This window comes from Mercurialis annua, linkage group LG7, assembly GCF_937616625.2.
Source record: "Mercurialis annua linkage group LG7, ddMerAnnu1.2, whole genome shotgun sequence".
NCBI lineage: Eukaryota > Viridiplantae > Streptophyta > Magnoliopsida > Malpighiales > Euphorbiaceae > Mercurialis > Mercurialis annua.
Window position 1 is genome coordinate 13,182,747 of NC_065576.1, and position 22,862 is coordinate 13,205,608.

Consider the following 22,862-nt stretch of genomic DNA (forward strand, 5'->3'; position numbering starts at 1 on the left):
GCCAAAACCAACTCTCCAACCTTTAAAATCCTCTAAATCTTTTACTTTGCAACAAATAAATGAAGTATTCTTCATAAATTATTATGTTAGTTTTTTTGAGATTCCTTTTATTTCATCTACTCTCATGTGAGTCTTCTCTACCCTTTATGGGACTCAGTTTCAGTTTTCTTTGGTTTTTTGGTGATTCTCCAGCAAGTTTCAGCATCTATCCCAGTGACTTTTGACGTTTGTTCGGTATATCCGGCGTCTCTGTTTGTCCCGACGTTTTTTGACGTGTGCTTGACATGTCCGACGTTTATGTTTCGGCATGTCCGACATCTCTGCTTGTTCCGGCGATTTTCCGTTGTCTTCCTCAGCAAATCCGGTATACTCCGGCAAAGTGGAAGAAATTTTGCAGATCTTTGAGGTTACAATTTTATTAGTCAGATGGCTTATTCTTGTAATTTTTTCAGATCTGTAATCTTAGGCTCATTAGGCTAGATCTATTGTTAGATTTGGATGTTTTGAGTTTTTTTGGGTTACTATTAGTAGCTAAAAAGCCCTTGTAAGGTTTGTTGTATTTTCTAGTCTAAAAATCGTGACTAGAATCAAGACTCTTGTAGTCGATTTGTTTTATCTAATGAAATTTCTATCTTTCGACAAAAAAAAAAGTCACTAACATAAAAATTTCAAAATTTGGGTGATATGGTGTAATTTTCTCTTTAAAATTTCCATTTCGGGCCTTTATTTATGAAACAAACAGATTCAATGGAAATGGGTCATCCCCATTTCCATTCCTGGCCTTTTTTAGTCCAACCAAACACCTTCTAAATATGAATGAATCCCAATTCAACGTAGAAGAACAAGCAGTCACAATTGATAATCATAAAAAGTTTGGATTATTGGATCTCAATTTTCAAATTCATTTTAATAGTAAACTTTGATTTCGAATATGAAAATAAAAAATTTCCAAACCTCATTATAATCCTTACAAATAGTGTCTCAAAAAACGTTTTAAGCTAAACTCAAAAACTACAAATACTTAAATTGATTTATCTGAATTATGTGATATCTTAATTGACAATTATATGATATCCTAATTGACAATTATTTTTCATTCTAATGTTTCAAAAACAATTATGTATTTAATTGTCATATATGCACAGTTAAATTTATTTTGTTTAATTGAATAGATTTCTAACTTTAGAAGTATTTGGAGAAATTTATATTAAAAATAGAATTGATATTTTCACGCAATTAGACCAATTTTAAATAATCCTTATTGATGAAATTATAATTTCAAATGTATCCTCATATCTTTCTTTTAAAGTAATTAACATTAGGACCTGAATATATCATTGCAATTAATTTTAAACTGAAACAAATTTATATACATATCAAACACAACCTGGATATGTGACTAGCAAAAAAATATCAAACGTTCACATTATATAATTTAAAAAGTACTAGTACAATAGAATATGGTATTATTAATTTGATCTTCATTTATCGTTTTCCATGCTTCACCAATTAAATAATGCAAATGCTTACGAGCTTCTTCTTCTGAAGTTCTAGTTTCGTGCATGTAGCATTGGATTGATTTCGGATTATCTCCTTTCTTTATCTCATTCTAAATATAAAAATTATATAAAAAAGGATTAAAAAGGCGAATTGTAATTTTTATATAAAAATTAATTTAAAATCAAAAAAATTTAAATTTTTATTTGAGACAATTATACTTAGTTATTTAACGATTTAATAGGGTAATCAAGTAAAACATATTTTTAGATTATCATGTTATCCGCCACGTTAAACGACATTAAATATGGTGTCTCACATAGCAGCTTGTTTTTAGAATATTCCTCTACTGATCGCCACGTCACCTTAATTTGATTTGAAAATTTTAAAACACTATGTCTTGAAATAAAAATGAAATATAGATATTATTTTAATATAAATTAAGTTTTTGATATCAAATTGAATTTTACAACAAGCATATTACATGTCTTAACCTAAAGAACAATAATAATTAGGTCGATGCTCGAACATTGGAAGATAAAATAAAATAATTTTATATTTTTCTATTTATAATTTTAATTTATGTAATACTATTTTAATTTTTTTTAGAGCCTAATCTTAGTATGCAAGTTGAATTAGTTGATATAATTTGTAGTATTATAGAAAGAAGTCACACCATAAATATAATAGTTTAACGAATTAAAAAATTGAGTTATAAAATGATCATATTTAAATAGATAGAGATTTTGAATTTATGGAAATGAAATACATTTAAGCAATATGTAAAAATATTTATTGTAATATAATTTATGGATGACATTTTAAATAATTATTTATATTCAATAATTTATAAAACTTAATAATAAATTAAAATATTCAAATTTTTTAACCACAAAATTTTTAAAATCATATAAGTTTCAACTTTATTTAATATATTTTAAAATAACGTCAATCTTTTAAATTATAAACATTAAACATATATTCAAACTATTTAAATTACATAATTTATAAATATCAATAAAAATTCTTTAAATTTCATAAACATAAAAACACTAATTTTTTAAGTTTAAGTTTTAATTAATTTAAATAAATTATTATTAAAATTTTAAGAAATTTTTATATTTTATAACTCATAAATATTAATAATATATAAAATTTTCTAAATATTTTATAAATTTAAACATTAACTAGTAATAAAAGTATCTAAGGAAATAAAAAAATAATTTAAATTAAATAAATAAAGAAACAATTATCATTTGCAAATCCATGACCGGTCCATTTGTCAAAATACTGATCAATAAAATTTAATATTAAGTCTAGACAGCTTACATTAGATTTTATTATTTAATTTATAATATATTTTTTTGATGTACAATTTCTAATATTAATTAGTTCTTATAACTTATTAATATATGTAATGTTATAAATTTCAAAATTTTGATTTATATTTAAATAGACCATTCAATTATATATAAACATTAATAATATATTTAAATTTTAAGATTTTATAATCATATAACTTTTATAATTTTATAATTTTTTCCGTATTTTATAACTAATATATATCAGTAATGTAATAAAAAATTACAATTAAATTAAATATTTAATATTCAATTATTTATAAGCATTAATACTAAAGTAAAAATATGTAAATTTCATAGTCACGCCGTTTTTAAAATTTTACAAGTTTCTACTTTTAGTACTTAATAACATATAATCATTAATAAGACAACTAAATTATTTATTTTTTTTGGTAAAATGTACCAAGAGATATATTAATCACAAAAGACTAATTACAACCTAATCTGCAAAACGGCAGACACCAAGCTAATTACATGCTATACCACTTCTGGTATACATTCTGAAAGCATACAGAGTTGTTCTTCTTAGCAAAAAGCTTCATCAGAATATCCCTCTTAATCAAAGCCTTGATAGCCTCAACATCCACTGGAGTTTTCTCAAACACAATCTTGTTCCTCCCTCTCCATATCTGATAGATAGTGCAAATAAATGCCAATCTCCTGACCTTAGCAAGCAGGCTCTTGCCCACAGTTTTCCTACTGTACCAAGACCATTCTCTTCTCCATGTAACAATATCTCTATTGATGTCACAAGCACTCATAACAGACTCCAGAATGCCTCTAAGAATACTACAATCAAAGAACAGATGATTGACAGTTTCAGACTCCCTCTTGCAGAAAACACAAACATCATAATCAATACACCTCCATTTCTTCAGTTTGTCCTTCGTTCTCAGTCTGTTCTTAAGAGCAAGCCAGGCTATGAAGCTCTGCTTGGGAATATTACCAGGACCCCATACTACTTTCCACCAAGGGACTTTAGGCTTTTTCTCTCTAAAATGACTCCAAGCAGATTTCATAGAGAATATGCCAGAGGAGCAGATACTCCATCTAACATTATCCTTTCTATCACAATGGCAAAGTTGTTCCTGATATAACTCCACATATCTTCAACTTGGTCATCCATAGGAACAGGAAATCTCCAGTTTCCCCTACTCCAGAGGTCCTTAACTTTAGTGTGCTTGGGAATATCTGCATCATTAAAAGACACACCAGGATACAAGTTCACAATAGCTTTCCCATTGCACCAGGGATCAAACCAGAAAGAACACTCCCCCTCTCCAAGAATATAACTAAAACAGTTATTAAGATACTGTCTCAGGTTTGTACTGCTACGCCAATTCCAGCTAGCTATAAGAGGTTTAGTAATGCCCCAAAAGCTGAGCTTTTTCAATTTGTTCTTAATAATCCACAAAGCCCAAAGAGACTCTTTCATGCCCAAAAGGTCCCAAATATGTCTTATGACAGCAACTCTGTTCCACAACCTCATATTCTTAATTCCCAGGCCCCCTTCACTTTTCATATTGCAAGTATCAGACCATGAGACCAAGTTCCCATGTTTATATTCAGTAGAACCTTTCCAAAGAAAATTCTTGCAAAGCTTCTCCACTCCTCTCACAACAGCCACAGGAAGAATAAAAATGCTGCTCCAGTAGACCTGCATACTGAACAGAACCGCGTTGATCAGCTGCAATCTTCCAGCATAGGTGAGGTGTCTCACAGTCCAGTGAGAAATTCTTTTGGTGATTTTAACAATAAGGCTATTACAGTCCTCCTTGGTTAGCCTTTTTGAGATTAACGGGACACCTAAGTATCTGATGGGGAGAGAGCCTTCACTAAAGCCCAAAATGCTCAGGATTTCAGTCTTCACATTATCATTAACACCTCCAAAATAGACAGAACTCTTGTTAATATTTACTTGCAGACCAGAAGCTTCATGGAAGTGCTTAAGAACATCTGCTATCTTGGTGACACTTCTAGTATTAGCCTTGCAGAATATAAACAAGTCATCTGCAAAGCTAACATTCTTGATTCTGAGAGACTTACATCCAGAGTGATAATCAAAGCTACCATCATCAATTAGATCTAAAGCCCTTGATAAGTACTCCATGACAAGTACAAATAAGAGAGGGGACATGGGACAACTAAATTATTGTTTGAATATCTAAAATATTCTGTTACTAAATTTATAAACATTCATTAAATTAAATTTTTTTCAAATCTAATAATCATACTATTAATTTACAGTTACTCCCACTCGTTAGGGAGTTTCTGGCACTTCAAAAAGAATTTGAGTTTAGCTTAAACGTTGGAGGAAATTTTCTAAAGTACATTATTTTGAATTTTATTTCCAACTTTACATTGTTTTCAAACATATTTACAGGCCGTATCTTTTTTTACCAACAATATCTTATTTGTTTTTAATCTCTAAAATATCTTTTCACCTTTTTACCGATTTATGCTATTTTTTACTGATTTTGTCTGGAATTTTTTTTCAAGTATTTTTTTATCGTTTTATTTAGTGTAACTACGGTATTTTTATAGTGTATTTCTGGTGTTTTTTTTAGTGTAATTATAATGTATATATAGTGTAATTATAGTGTTTTTGTAGTATATTTATAGTGTAAACCACAAAACACTGCAAATACATCATAAACGCTACAAATACACCAGAAAAATTTAGATGCACCAGAAAAACAACAAAAATACACTATAAATACATTAGAAATACACTATAACATAAATATCTTACGAAAGTGCTCAGAGACAAAGATTAGCAAATTCAATTTTAGCAAAAACGGAGCGATGATCACCCTCTCCAAACACCCACCAAACCCTAACCCTAAAACAACCGTCACCTTGGCTCCGACAACTGATTTTAGCCGGGAATTACGGCAGGGAACGCAGAATTTGGAGGACTTCAACAGCAGCGGTAGCGATAAGGTCTCTAACGTTATTTACTTTGAAAATTTTCCTAGGAACTGGATGTATCATGACCTAGAAAAGGTATTCGCAAGATATGGAGTCAAGGGAAGAGTTTCTCTGGCAACGAAAGCTACCAAGCGGAATGTGAGTTTCGGTTTTCTCAGGCCAGAAACAGCGAGGTCTTTGCCTTGGATTATTGAACGTCTGAATATGATATCTATTGGACAGTTTAAACTTCGTGCCTTTATCTCAAGGTTTCCTGAACAAAAACCTTTATTCAGCCAGCCAAGAAGATTCCTGCTAGCCAACCCAGAACATCAGTATCATCTCCAGCCATGAGAGATGGTCGATCATACAAACAGGTTATTTCACCAGCAAAAGACGTGAGTTCTGATACAGCTATGGCACCTGAAAACCATGCACGCTTCGCTTGAACATCCCCAACGCTCTGATTCCAAAGAATAACGAATGGATGGATAGGTCAATCGTGGCTAAGGTTTCCGATATCAGAACGATTTTGAAAGTTAAGAGCTACCTTCAAATCCAAAAGGTCCCTTTTTAGAATATTTCTTTTCTTGGGAGCAACCTCGTTCTTATTACTTTCGAAAGTTTGCTGAAGGCAGAAGAATTCTTGGTTACAGGCCCCTTGTTGTCGGATTTTTTCCAGTCTTTTTCATGGGTACAAGACTTTAACCAAGCATATACACGTTTGGTTTGGGTTTCAATTTCAGGTGTGCCTATATCCAATGATGTGTTCATGACGATTGGGAATGAGATTGGAGAGTCCATTCAGGTTCATAAAGATGTTACGGAGAAGAAAAGACTCGATTCCGGTCTTGTTCTTATTTCATCAACATGTTCTTTCGTGAACTGTTCGATAGAGGATATTATTGGAGGATCATCAGTTTTGTTTCATGTCGTGGAAACGACAGAACGTGTCCTATTTGATGATACCTTGGAGATGGTGAAAGAGGACGTTGTCAAGTCTCTCTCGCTGCTCCCTGCGTTAGTCAATAGTGCTTGTAATTCTGATGATAGGGGAGATGAATTATCTGTTAATTCAAAGACTACCAGACGGGTAGATTGGAGCACGAATTCTGCTATAAAAATGTTGGAGGTAGCTGTTGGAGCTGATGTGCAATATAAGCAAATTGAGCAACCAATTTTGCAGCATTCAACGGACAACATCAACAGTGTTACTTCGGGTCTTATGGTGATTCGTAATCAGGAGGAGCAGGGCATTGCTAGTCAAGCCATGATTCACACTTTGGAGAACAATGTGGGTGAGAAAGAAAGTGCATAACACAACAAGACAGGGGCCGGACGTTTGATTAAGAAAATAGATTATCTGGGAATTATTCATTCTTGCACATCAAATATTGGAGAGGAGATTAATGATTTATCTGATGCTTACATTGTAAACCGAAACAATCTTTTGGACAGCTCCCAGGCGAATACGGCAACTTCAACACTTGAAGATGAGGTCACAAAAACTTGGAGGATTGGTTATGATTTGGGAGTTTTTAAACTTGATACAAAAGAGGCAACTTTACAGGAGCTATGCAGTAAGATTTATGGAACTGGACAGTGATCCTTTTTCTTGTTCAGGTTTTTATCATTTATATGTCAATGCCTCTTAGTTTTATCTCGTGGAATATTCGTAGTGGTCTTTTGAATAATAGGAAGCAATTGTTTATTCGCATATCGGTCTCTGATAATAAATTATTTTTCATTGGTTTGGTGGAGTCTAAAAAAGATAGTGTGGATGTCTTTTTAGTTCGTAAATTATGGCTTAACTTGGATTGTGATTTTGCTTGGGTTACTTCAAATGGGGCTTCTGGGGGTCTTTTACTTATTTGGAATACAATTTTATTGGGCAATGTTACTGTTTCAAAGGGCGAGAGATGGATATCCATGGATTTTGTTTATGATAATGCTAATTTCAGGCACATACTTGTATATGCCAGTAATTTGGCATCCGAGAGACTTTTATTTTGGAATGAGCTATCTACTTTATTGTTCTTCATAGATACTGTCTTTATTAGCGGTGACTTCAATGAAACTTTGTATCTTGAGGACATATTTAATTGTTCAGAGTGCTCTGCTTCTATGCTGGCTTTTCGGGACTTCGTCAACAATTCAGAGTTGTTGGATCTTCCTCTTCAAGGTCGTCTTTTTACTTGACAAAATTCAATCTCAAAGTCGCGAATTGATAGATGCCTAGTATCAAGTTCGTCAGGTTCTATTTGGCCAAATATGACTTTGACGGCGATGTACGGTGGTCGCTCTGATCATGTTCCCATTTATTTTCGGTCTTCTGAGAAAATAGATTGGGGCCCAAAGCCGTTTCAATCGGTGGATGCTTGGTGGGATCATGAGGATTTTGAATCTTTTTTAAAGGCAAGCTGGAGTTCAGTATGTGGCAGTTCAACTAATCTGGTGCAACGGCTAAAGGTTCTGCGCCAGAAACTGAAAGTTTGGAATCTTGAAGTGTTTGGCGATCAGAATAAACACATTGGCAATTTGAACGCAAAAATTCATCAGAAGGAGGTTGAGGCCGAAACTAATATGTTGTCAAAGGAGGATAGAGCTGAAATCGCTATTCTAAAAGGGAACTTATGGAAAGCTGAGAAGAGGATTGAGTCTCTTTATATTCAAAAATCAAGGGTGAAATGGAATTTGGAAGGCGACAAAAATACAAAATTCTTTCACAGCATTGCCTCGGCTCATTTCAGGAACAATCATATTGCTTCTATTTCGGTTAACGGTACTTCTTACTCGGATCCGAAGGAGATCAAGTTCCATATTCGCGAGTTCTACACTAATCCTTTTAGCTGTAATGGGAGAGTGGACTTTGATATCTCAGGCCTTGCTTTTGATAAAATTATTGCAGTGCAGGCAGGTTCTCTGGTTATCCCGTTTGATGAGGCCGAAATCTTTAAAGCTATTTCGTCTTGTGGGAGCACGAAAGCTCCGGGGCCGGATGGTCTAAACTTCTATTTCTCTAAAAGAGATTGGCCGTTATTGAAGGATGTTATTATTGATTTTTTCTCGGTCTTTCACAGATTTAATACCCTTCCTAAGGGTATAAATTCTTCATTCATGGTTTTGGTCCCTAAGATTGCTGGGTCTTCTAATATCAAGGATTACCGTCCTATTAGTCTTGTCAATGGGATTTATAAGATGCTTTCTAAAGCTCTTTCTCAGAGGTTATCTCTTGTTCTATCTGATGTGATCTCTGGTAACCAACATGCTTTTTTGAGGGGAAGAAGTATTTTGGAATGTTCCATGATAACTAATGATGTTGTGCATCTGGCGAATAGAAGGAAAGACAAAATGCTAATTCTAAAACTAGATTTTCATAAGGCGTTTGATAGCATTGCCAGTGACTATTTATTTTATGTTATGCGTTGCATGAATTTTCTAGACAAATGGATTCAGTGGATGTCCTCCTGCCTTTCTTCTGCGACTACAGCCGTGTTGGTAAATGGAAGTCTGGCCAATCCTATTGACATTAAAAGGGGTGTTCGTCAGGGTGATCCAATATCTCCTTACCTTTTTGTCATTTCCGTGGAGGGTTTGAAGCGTCTTCTAGATAGCTTCTGAATTAGGGGTATATTCAAGGTTACAGGTTCTCTGCTGAAAATTAACCTATTTCGATGCTTCAATTTACAGATGACACGGTTTTGTATCTTCCTTATGATGTGGACCAGCTAAGAAACTTAACTAGAATCCTTCGTTGCTATGAGTTGATTTCGGGCCTGACAATTTATTACCATAAAAGCTCTATTATGGGAATTAATTTGGCGGAAGTGGATCTTTTATCAGCTGCAGAAATCGTGGGGGTATGAGCCTGTTTATTTTCCTATAAAATACTTGGTTCTTCCTTTGACTTGCAGGAGTATAAATTCGGGATCATGGGATCATGTTGTGGAACGGTTCAAATTTCGTCTAGCTTTATGGAAGGGAACTCTTTTGTCACCAGCAGGAAGATTAGTGCTCATCAAATATGTCCTATTCAGTGTGCCGGTTTACTACATGTCCTTGTTTGCTATGCCTGTTCTGGTTCAGAACCAATTAGATACTTATATGATGAGGTTTCTCTGGAAGGGTGATATAGCTAATCGTGTTATGAGTAAGGTAGCGTGGAAAACAGTTTGCCAGAAGTTTGAAAAAGGTGGTTTAGGTCTATACAACTTACAAGTTAGAAACCAAAGCCTTCTATTCAAATGGATTTGGAAACTTCAGACTACGAATCGTGATTCCATTTGGTTCAATGTTACTTCTTGTTGCTCGTTAATTTATGACTGGGACTCTTTGTTATTTGGAGATGCGAAAAAAATGTCTTTCATTTGGAAAGGGATTATAAAACTTTGTCTCCGCGATGAAGAAGGTTGGGGAATTTTCATAGCTAATTTGAAGTTCAAAGTGTGTATAGGCGACTCTACTTCACTTTGGCACGACAATTAGTTGGGTAATGGACAGGCAACTCTCTTGTTTCTGCGACTGTATAATCTTTCGAACAAAAAACAAGCAACTATTTGTGACATTTGGAGGGGTATTTGGAGGTGGAGAAGAAGATTACGGAGTAATGAAGGGTTGTTGCTCAATGAATTTCAGACTATTCTTAATCAATTAAATCAGAACTCAGGTATCTACACCGCTGCATCTTTTTGCGATTTCATTTCTGATTTTCAGGTGGCCTCTACTGCTTCCAGACCTGTTGTTTATCAACAGAATTCTGCATCTGTTTTGTTCATGGAGTCAACAGTTCATGGGACGAGTAATGTTGCTCAAACTGATCCTCAGCAACCTGGATTTATGTCGGATTCTTCTGGTACTGCAACTGCTCCTCCGTCTTCAACAACAGCAGGTATTCTGGCGCCGTTACTTCAGCAGCCTTTATCAGCTCCGGTGGCCGTCGCAGAAGGGATTTCTTCTTCAAGAGTTGTTCCCTTTAATTCAGCAGCTATTGCTTCGGATTCTGCAGATTATGTGCAGATAAATAGTCTTCGAATCCGCAATCCTTTTATGCAAGTATGGAAATCGATTGCTCCTCCTAGAGTGAAATTATTTTTGTGGATTGCTATTCATGGAAGGGCTCCTATGTTGGAATTTTTGGTAAAGCGCTCTCTTATCTCGATTGATCAATCTTTTTGTTCTCTCTGCGATAATATAGAAACTCAGGACCACATATTTATTCACTGCTCCTTTGCTTGCAGTATTTGGAATTATGTGCTAGCTAAGTTGGATATCATTTGGGTAGTTCCGTTCTCTTTCACGGACTTTTTGATTCAATGGAATAATGTTATTCCTTTGAGTCGATATTGGATGCTTTGGCAAGTTCTCGGCTATCTCATTATTTGGGATATTTGGAAGTGTAGAAATGAAAGGGTCTTTTAAGGTGTTGTTTCTTCAAAGGAAGATGTGATTTTTAGATGCTTTATGAGAGCGACTTTTCTTTTTTAACTTTGTAATAGGAGTTTCCCTTATTCGGGGTTGGATTTCTTTAGAAATCCGCGTTGTATTTTGTTCCCGGATTTTTGATTTTGTTTTCGTTTCTCTTGGCCTAAGCCTTTAGTGTGCTTCTTTGTAAGTTACTTCTTGTGCGAAAGCCTTGAGTTTCGATTCTTTTACCATTCTTTTTGGCCTTAATATACATATTATTCATAAAAAAAAAGTTGCTCAGAGACAATAACAGAATAACATACCGAGTATGTTCCAAGATCATTTGCAAGTCTTGAAATCAAGGATGCCAATTTAATCACAGTAGGAGACTTTTTTATGTATGCTGATGCTTCCTCTGAAATTTGATTTGAGATTGTAAAAACTGCATGGACTACTAGCAATGGCGTAGCTATTGAAACCCATCCATTTTCCAGATATCCTTGTAGAGTTGGTATGTATCCATTATAATACCATTTGGCCTCTATTAAATAGGCTTTACATAAATCTGCCCACTGAAAATTCAAGATGCTATTTTTATTTGGCTTAATTACTTAAAAAACTCTCACTTTTAATTTTATTTTCGTTTATACCCTGATTTTGGAAAATTGTCACATATACTCATGAACTTATCTTTATGTTTCACCTCTACCCTAAATTTCAAAAAAAGATGACTTATTGAAAATAACTAAATATAAGGGTTATTTTATATCTTTTTCTAATACAAAAATTATAAACAAATACTTTATCTTTAAAAACGTTCAAATAAGTCCTAAAATTAATTAATTTTTTAATTTAAATAAAATAAAATAAATAAAATATTTTTTATTAATTACAAACTACAATTATACTCCAATTTAAAAAAAACTGCTAATATTATTATTTAAAACAAAATTCGATTTTCAAAAATGACACCGGAAAAGGAGGAGCGCTCCTCCATGGAAGGAGGAGCACTCCTCCTTCCATGGAGGAACAATGTGTTCCTCCATGGAAGGAGGAACACGATGTTCCTCCTTTCCATAGAGGAACACGATGTTCCTCCTTGGAAAGGAGGAACAGATCTGTTCCTCCTTTCCATGGAGGAACAGATCTGTTCCTCCTTCCGTGGAAGGAGGACGAAGGTTCCTCCTTCCACGGAAGGAGGACGGTGACGGTGGATGGAGTTTATTTTTTAAAAAGAATAATTTAATTTTGTTTAAAGTGTTTTTTTACGGTTTTTAATTTTGATAGTGGATTCTAAAATTGGAGTACGGTTATAGGTCGGGAATAATTATAATTAATTGATTTTATTAAAGAAGAAGGTGTTTTTGTATAATTAATAACATTGACGTGTAATTAGAATATATACTAAAAACGAAGGACTATTTTAATTTTTTTTTCAAATGAAAAGAGGTAAATTTAATACCTCGAGGGTAGAGGCGAAACATAAAGATAAGGTTATGAGTATATGTGATAATTTTCCTAGGTTAGAATATAAACGACAAAGAAGTTAAAGGTGAGGGTTTTTTTTAAGTAATTAAGCCTTTTTATTTTATCTATTCAACATGTTATTTTTAATTTTATTTATATCGTGACTATTTTTTATTATTATTATTATAGAGAAAAACAGCTTGTAGAAAGATTAAATACATGATCTCAACAAAATGCATCCCAGCGCTTACACTAATTGAGCTTTGATTATGTAATAGCTATCTAATAGTTGTCTATTATAGTCAAATTCATTCAATTTATTCAAAAAAGATAAACAAAAGAAATGATAATTATTTGTGAGTTGTCTGTTGATCACACCTAATTAATTTAAGGTTTATCATCTTAAAAATATTAAATATTTTTGCTTGAGATCGATTTTAAAACCACCAATATTAGCCAATTTTCAATAAGTACATTTTAATTTTAGCCGATGCTCATTTTTTTTAAAAAAATATCAAACCTTTTTTATTTGTTTTAATTATGGTCATTTTGTCAATTTTTTTTTCATAACTTTAATAAGTATTTTTCAAATGAAAAATAGTTAGATTTGGTTAGAATTGAATATGTTTGAAAAGATTTAGTATTATTTTGAAAAAAAAAGATCAATCGGATAAAATTGAGAATACATTTATTGAAAACAGGCTAAATTGATGGTTTTAAAAGGTTTGTTTAGAATTGAGCTCACTCGGAAAGGTTTAGTATTGTCACGACCCGATTTCCGCCTCGAAACTCGAGCCGAGACCGGCGCTAGGGAATGGGAATGGTTGTTCCGAAACCCGTAGCAAGCCTAAAACCTCTATAAATTTTTCGCCTCTTAAATATAAATATATATCGTACATCGCGTACGACCCGTTTTCAGAAAACACCGTTAAAACATTTTTCCGTTTAACGTGGAAAACACATTCTGAAAATATTCATATAGGCGATATCGCGCTTTCAGAAATGCTGGTTGAATAACCCTAGTTATTCTGACCCACGCGCATTTCTGAAAACAGGTGCGGTGGTACAGGGACTTGGCTCACGTGCCTTGCCTCGCAGGCAGCCCTGTTTCTAACCGCGCACCCGAACAATATGTTTAATAAAATATATAGAACACTTTCCTTTTCAAAGCGTTATATCAAACATATTTAAAAACATGCACAGCAGGCACACAAACGTAAGGCCAGCTAAAACTACACACAGTGTCTTTGCAGACCAAAGACACGAAGCTTGGCCACCCGTAGGGGACACCATAAAACACCATATGCCTATTGAGTAGCCACTTATTAGAGCTAGACAAAGTCAGGTTCCTATCAGAGTATATAGACAGAGGAACCATGACGTGGCTACAGGCATATCGAACCTATATACACTATTGCAGCAGCTAAGAGTTTAAAGTGTTATTTACATAATAACAGAATAAGCTTCCCTGATGGAAAAGGGTGGAAGCTCGACCAGACCCGGTAGCTAGGTACCTGAAAATGATAAACAACAACGGGGTCAGAAATATAAATATTTCTGAGTGAGTAGATAGGTTTACAATTAAATACCAAAATCGCGTATATACAAAATATCGGTATATAAAAATATTACCAGTCCTCGATCCAAATGAAACCCTAATCCTGATTACGTTATAATGCTATCATATATATAATGCAGATGCACAACTCTTGTTTAATACAGGATGTGCTGTATACATATGTATCACAGCCATCTTGACTCTGTATAGGGTTGCTGGGCCGGAACTTAAATCACTGCCACCTCAGGACTACCCATTAGGTTTAAGCCGCTTTATAAGCATCTGGCTTAAAACCTAATCTCAATATGTATGCTTATAATATTTACCTCTCATCTAGTTCATTAACACCGGTGATCACACAGTCCTATTGTTGCCCAATAGATAGCTCGTTTCAGTGGATCTTCCTTGGCTAAGTTTCATACTTAGTGCGATTTATGGATTTAAAACAATTGAATACTAATATTCAAAAGTAAACAAATGAACTCACAAACACCGCTAGGTCTGGAACTTAATCCTGTGGTTGTGGTCAGACTGCTGGCTAGCTGGTCGGACTAAACACACAAAGCAAACAGGATAAAACACATCAATATATGTTTCCTATAAAATTTCTAGGTCCTTAAACCCAGATCTAGGTCAAACATGTAATCATTTAAACATATAGCACTTATGGTCTGTTTTCTTTTAAAACCATATTATAGATTCTCGTTTTGAGAAAACGTTCTAACTTCTCTCTAGAAGTTATTTTAGGTATCACAATACCTAAAGAAAACCATTTATAGTATAGACCTAATTGTCAAAACAATTCTCGGTCATATACTAAGTATTTAGCAAAAGCGATTGCTAAATCTTTAAAACCGTTTAAACGTTGACTTTAACTCTTTTAAAGTCCATTATAAACGTTTAACTTAACTTTTAAAATCTCCTTTTAAAAGTCTTTAGGTTTAGTATATAAAACCTTTTCAATTTCTTCTAACACAAGTTATCGTTTTAAAACGTTTTCGAATCAACGAAACTACGTCAAGTTCTTAGGGCAAAAAGCCCCGAAAAGTCCCCCCTTATCGACATCTCGGCATGGTGCACGATCGTGCACCTTGGGTGCATGATCGTGCACCCCAGGGCAGTGCACGATCGTGCACAATTGGTGCACGTTCGTGCACCCCAGATGGTGCACGTTCGTGCACCTTGGGTGCACGTTCGTGCACCCTCTCATGGTGCACGTTCGTGCACCAAATGGTGCACGTTCGTGCACCCGAGTGCACAGCCCCGGGAAAGTTGATTTCCCGGGCTTTCCGACGTGCTTTAACTCCATTTTTCCGCCCCTAACACGTATACACATTCCAATCTATCCATATTCACGTTCGAAACGTAAAACTAATACGTTTACGTTCGATTCGATACGGTAACCGTTTATAAACGAATATATATTCAAAATATATCAAAATATATCAAAATAAACGTTTAATACGGGTATACTACCTCGATTACTTGAGTAATCGTTGAAGAAATGGAGTTAGAATTGAAAAACGGACGAAGCGGCGCGAAACCCTAAATCGCCGAAGTCTTCAGAGCTTAGCAGCTCAATTCCTTTCTTTCTGAAGAAAGAAATGAAGGAGATGGCCTTCATTTAGTAACTTAGGTTTGTATATATAGTAATTGGCTAAATGTCCACTTTAGTACTAGCTTCTTAATTGGTCGTCCGTAGCTCAAACGGAAACGATTTCCAAATTTCGTGAAAATTTTACCAAAAATCTAATAAAATATAGAAAGAATAAAAATATTATTTTTATTCCCATCCGACTTATATTTTATTCTTAATAAATCATTTTTGATTTATTAAGCCCGCATTAACTGCGCTTGATAAAATTTCTGCTTCCAAATTTTATCAAATTTTCACGATAACCTTTTTAAAATATTTTGCGAATATTGGCACCAATAATATTCGCTAGGGACTTATGAATTATTCTGCACCCAATTCATAAATCCATATTCTCTCCGTTAACTATATAACTAACCAAATTTAAATTCTAAAAATTTAAATTTGTAATCCTATAGCCATATTAAAAATTTAGGGACACTTGTAAATTAAATTTATCTTAAAATTTAATTTACCTACGTCCGTCTAATAAAATATTAGACACGTGGCTATATTTTAAATCCTTAAATTTCCGGGTTATTACAAGTATATTTAAGACATATAACTTAAATACATATAATTGTATAAAATTAGCTGTAATTGATATAAAATGTTTTAAATATGCTATAAATAATAGAATTTATAAATTTAATTATAATTGATAAAAATAATAAATGATTAAATTCATGATTTCTTTATTGTGATATTTTTATTTGAAAGAGTTTATGCATTTGTCCAACTAAATAACTAGAAAATAAAAACAACCCAAAATTGACACCACATACGACATTTTTCAACAATTTAAGACATGAAATGTTAAAAAAGTTTATAAACAATTTTTATAAAGTATTTTTTATGTAATTAAGAAAGGAGAGTGCTTATAGGAGAAATTAACCCACGACCTACCATAATATTGATTATCACTAATATAAAATATCTTTAAAATCATAATTTTTTAATTTTTTTAATTTTTTTAATGATCATATAAATAATAATAATTTATATATACTTAAAAGTTTAAAATTTAAATTCATAGTGATTACCCTCTCCGTGTTTTTACTTGTCCATTTAACCGAAATTGTACATACTAAAAGATATAATTTATTCATCTTTAATTATAAGCATAAATACTATAGTCATATTAGTTAATATTTATAAATTAAATTATAGAGTCATTTATTAAAAATAGATACATTTGATTGATGAAACTGATCTTAAAAACTTAAATGGACAAATAATTATAGACACATACATTTAGTTAAATGGACAAGCAATTAAAAAAACGGTAAGTAATAAATTATCTATAAATTTCATAACTATAATTAAAATTTAACAAATGTAATAAAACATAAAAGCTCAAAAACGTCCATTGAGAATAAAGTGAATAATAAAGCTTATGAATAACATATTTATATTTTCATTTTTGTGGAGAACTCTTGCAATTTTATTTATAGGAAATTGCGTCGAATGTTTGTTATTTATAGAAACCGCTTCCATTTGTTTCATATGAAATTTTAAAAGTTTCGGGCACCAAAACATTTTCGAAAACACAGCTTCTTTAGGATTTCTGTATTTCATTGGTCCAGATATTTTTTTATTCATGCTATCTTAATCATAGTAATTCATAAGATATCGTCTTTAGGTAAGGATAAGAATGATATTCCATCTAATCCAATAACATTTGTCGCTTTTAGCTATGTTATGTAGATATCAAAAAAAATAACCGTATTTTGATTTGTATATATTTTAATCAATTTATCTATATTAATTAATTACTATTATTTTTATGTGTGATTGGTTTTCTTAGTCTCGAAAAATTATATATTAATAAAAAATATTTGAAAAAAATAGCAATAAACGGTATTTCAAATTCTAAAATAATAAATATTATGAACTAATAAAAAAAATTCAAAAGCGATAAATATTATTGACCGGATGAGGTTAGAAAGAAACATTATCCCTTTCTTTACGTAAGAAATGATGTGCACATCTCGATCTTGGAGATCATCAAAAGCCAATTCATTGATAGAATTGTACAAAGCAAGAAAACAAATTTGCATATAGTGAGGAAGCTCATCCATTGCATTCAAATCCCATCTCACAACAGCATCTGTAAACAGCTCTAACTCCTCCAAATTTCCGTACACATCATAAATGTCATCAATTACTGTTATAAGTGCGCCTGCTTTGGATAATACTCTTCTTGTGTATCCATATTCAGGCTCAAATATTGCCCCCACACTCCAAAACATTACCTCCACCAATCTGTTTCTTGCAAATTCCAACTTTTCACCCAATCCAGTCCTTTTCCACCACCTTGCATGTATTCCAAATCAAACAAAACATAATTTTTGTGACTTTTATGGAAAATATATAGATTCGTATGACTTTTTTTTTGATAAAAAACGATTTGTTAATATTTTTTCTAACCAAACAATACATTCAGTTAAATCCATAAATTAGTTTTTTATTCTCAATTCCCTCGATCCAAATAATGCCAGAGGTTTATTTGAAAAAAAAGAGTAAAACTAGCACAAAATAACTTAATGAAATTGGCTTGATGCCGTAAAAATATCCGACATTTTAGCTCATTTTCAATCTTATCCCGACGTTGAAAACTATTAAATTTTACCCTATTTCACATTTTTTCGTATCAATTGTATTCGTAAGAACTAAATTGACATATTTTTAATAGTAAAAAGTTTAAAATGTTCTTCAAAAAAGTTCAATTTAGTGTAAAAAGGGTCAGTTTGAAGAATATTTTTAAACTTTTTTCAAATAAAAAAGATTAATTTAATGTTTAAGGATATTATCGAAACAAGAAATATAAAATAGGATGAAATGGACCAGTTTTTAACGTCAGGATATGATTGAAAAGAGATTAGTCGAGTGTTTTTAAGGCATTAGACCATAAAATAATGAGTACCTGGAGACATGTTTGAGATCTTGCTGGTGAATAGCTTGTAACATATTGAAATCCAATTTAGCAAGTTCAAGAAATGTAGGGTTCATATTTTTATTCAGCTCATACACATCAATGAACCACCTAGCCTCCCACCTTTGCGTCCTCCAATGCAAAGGAAGCTCCAAGGCACGCCTCACAAGCACTACCAGATATTCTTCTTCACCAATATTTTTTTCTTTCACATATTTCTGAAGATGCTTGATACAGAATTTTTGAGCATCTTCTAATAAATTCTCACCTTCTACCATAAGATATGAAGCTTCATACAAATATAATAGTCCTTTCAAATCATCTTCAACACAATCCTTGAATTTTCCTTGCTCATCAATGAAACTAGTAAAAATTTCTGTCACAAAAACATTCATATTATATTTATTTAGGACAATCTTTCAATTTTCCTTTCTCATCAACGAACACGGTGAATTTTTTTGTCATTAAAAAATTTATCTTATATTTAAGATTACATTGTATTTATTAGATATTATCATACGCTTAATCATCCAAAAATATTTTACTTTTTTTGACTTTTTTATTTGTATTCAAAACTTTCAAAATCGTCAATTTTATCTCATTTTCAATTTTAATTTCAAATTCATGTTTTTTCTGTCTATAAATGTTAAAATATGTTTTTCATATTTAAAACGTAGTCTAAATAAGACCTTGATATTTTATAAAGTGCTGAAATTAAACCTACACGCATGTCGAATGTAAACAATATATTTGAAACTTTTTTTATATTTTTTAAATGGCATTCCTTCATGATGTCAATGCAAAAAGATGAGATATTTTTAGATAATAAAGTCTTTTTAAAATATGTGAATAAACGTGTGTTTTTTTTTCATATTTAAGCTATTAGCGTTTTTAAGTTGTTTTTCTTAATTATTTAAGCTCCTAAGGATAAGGACTATACCTTGATTTGTAGAATATCCATATTGTCTTAGTAGTCGAAATTCAAGGGCAGTGGCATGTAAATCATATTGTTTCTTGTGTGCATAATTAATGGTGTGTAAGTTTGTCAAGGAAGCTTCTATTTCATTGTGAAAATGGTATGAAAATCCAAGTCTTTGCATGCAGTCGATCATTTCAAGCTGATCTAAAGGACTTGTTGTTTCTTCAAACATCATCTTTACCACTCCTTTCAACTTGTTGAGTTTTTCACTATATTGCTTGGCCTGTATTGATTTGACATTTAAGTCTTTATTAGACTTCATATACATAAATTGTAGGCCGAAGATACAATTGGGGTCCTTATGTTAGGTTGGGATTTCCCTACTTACCTTAAATTTGATATTGGGTTAAGAAAAGGAAAATATAAAAAAATAGTAACTTTTTAGAATATATGGAAAAATAGTACTTCAGATTTAAATTTATGATGGTAATAGTAATTAATCTTTTTAGAGGAAATTACACCATTTACCAAAAAAAATGAAAATATATAAAACCACAAATTGACTTTTTTCATTTACAAAAATCCTAATTGATTTAAAAATAATTACAAAAGTACCAAAAAATAAAAAATAATTACAAACATACGGTGTATATTGTTGGTATAATGTCAGTATACTAATAAACTAACATTATATCAACATTATGCATACTGAGATCTTATTAATATTAAATAAAAATTTATTAAAATTATATCAAATCGTATACTAAAAATTAAATTAATAATATACCACAATTATACCAACAATATATCAAGAGTATACACATCAAAATATACTGAAATTTTATTATTAGATAAAAATTACACCAACATTACACCACATCGTATACTAAAAATTAAACTAGCAATATACTAAAATTATATCAAAAATATACAAATTCTCTAGTTCATTACCAACTATTGTGAAAAATACATATATAAAAAATATACATGTTATCAACTAGAAAATATATATATAAATTATTATCGATATACCAAAAATATACTGATGTTATACCAATAATAAACCAATTACTATTTTTAAATTCTCTGATTATAGTTTTAATACACCAAAATTATACCATTAATTATACCGATATTATACACATCGTATTTTTTAAATAATTTTTATTTTCTGGTAGTTTTGTAATTAATTTTAAATCAGTCGATATTTTTATAAATAAAAAAGTTTACAGGTACTTTTATAAATATTTTTAAAATTTTAAATACTTTTGTCATCATCCCATCTTTTTACACATCAATGTTTTTGAAAAAAATTAACAAATATACTCTAAAAATTAATTTATGATAAATTTCAATCCTTCAATTTTATTACTTATAATAAATATATCCAACTCCTAATTTATAATTTTTTTTAGATACATAATTCTCATTTGCAATCCATATAATCAACGGTGGTATATTTTTTGTTGACAAAATGACTATTGACTGTTATTAAAAATTGGGTGGAATTTAGGTGACTCTTAAATGTGTATTACCCACTTGACTATAGTTGATTAAATATTATTTTAATTTTTAAATCACCTTCTCTCTAATTATCATGAAATTTAATAAAAATCACTTGAAATTTTTTGATTGCTATGAATATAATGATTTAGAATTTATTTAGGCTCATTAAAATATATTGTATAAATTCACCTAGAATCCTTGTCTAATCCACCTCAAATCCATGTCATATAAACACAATAATATAAAATCCACCAAAGTAAACATTACATCTACCACCAAAATCCATCAGATTCACGTTAAATTTGGATTATAATTTGATTGGAATACTAAACATCCACTGACAGACTCTTGCGTCTGACTCCGGTAGTGGATTTTTGGTGCATTTTTTTAATCCGATATTTTTAAAACATTAAATTGGAAATAATTTTTTATGCTAGTATTTTTGTAATTATTTGTTTTCTATGATAGTTGTGCAAAATATCCTTTTGTAAAATCAATATTTTTACTTGTACTATTTTTGTTAATTAGATTATTAAACAATTATTAGAGTTATATATAATGTTGAATTTCTATATTTTTAAATTAATTTATTTAAAAAGAAATTGACGAGTTTCTTTTTGCCAATTACTGTAATTAACCATGTTGATTAATATTGTAATCAACAAATGAAAGACAATTAATTTTGAAAAACATATTTAAAAAAAAATGAAGTAGGCATGGTGATGTCCAACTTATCGCAAGGATAAATAGTAATTATTAAAAAAATTAAGAAAAAGGATAAATAGTAATTATTAAAAAAAAATTAAGAAAAAGAACAAGAAGAGAAATATGCACTCGTGAGCATATGTAATGTAATGTAATGTAATCAATCAGACTATCGATATAAAGAAGTTTACCGTAAATTCACTTTTCAAGGATTGAACGAAATCATAGTCCCAAATTGAAGGAAGATAATTAGCAGATCTTCTTACTAAAATTTCATCGTTGGGGGATGTAGACTGCCTGCAAACTGACATATTGCTATTAGATATTATAAACTGGGTTATTTTCTTTTATTGATAAGATGTATCTGATCCATCATCACACCTTTATATACACATTCTTGGGGTCCACAATTCAACCATTTTTTTTTAACGGAAGAATGTGATCTTCATTAATAGAAAAGACGACTTAGACAAGTCTCGACTCCAGCCAAGCCACTTGGGCTAGCGGGTTGTTACAAAAACTAACGTCATTAAGGGCTTTTTTGGCAACTTCATGTGCCACCCAATTACAAGAACGATTTACAAAGACAAAGGAGTATGATGGCAGATTAGCACATAGATTACGACAATCCTGAAGAATAACATCGCAGTCTATATCAGTCGTAGTGCCATTTGTCAGAGCATCAATCAAACCTTTTGCATCCCCTTCGAAAATAGTTACAGGTAGCTTCCGCCTCACAGCCATGTTAATGCTCTCTCTGATGGCTAGGGCTTCAACCACTCCCGAGGATTTTGCTTGTCTAACCTGAAAAGCATGGGAGCTAATAACCCTTCCACTCGATTCTCTGACTACGCAGGCTCCAGCTCCTACCTTAGTTGCAGATAGAAAAGCGCCATCAAAATTAATTTTGACAGCATTTTCAGGGGGAGGCTGCCAGTTACTGCTCACTGCAACCACTGGAGGAGAGA

General features: G+C 31.8%; 1 protein-coding gene across 1 annotated transcript; it reads right to left on the bottom strand.

Annotated features, from left to right (window-relative positions):
- Positions 1-1,435: 1,435 nt before the first annotated feature.
- Positions 1,436-22,231, bottom strand: LOC126656836 ((-)-alpha-terpineol synthase-like). Its single transcript, XM_050351459.1, has 6 exons — positions 22,086-22,231; positions 19,705-19,966; positions 18,756-19,140; positions 17,783-18,145; positions 11,495-11,759; positions 1,436-1,609 (listed from the first exon to the last, which is right to left on the bottom strand). The coding sequence occupies exons 1-6, from the start codon at positions 22,203-22,205 to the stop codon at positions 1,436-1,438; spliced, it is 1,569 nt and encodes a 522-aa protein (XP_050207416.1). The 5' UTR covers positions 22,206-22,231.
- Between the last annotated feature and the right edge of the window lie 631 nt (positions 22,232-22,862).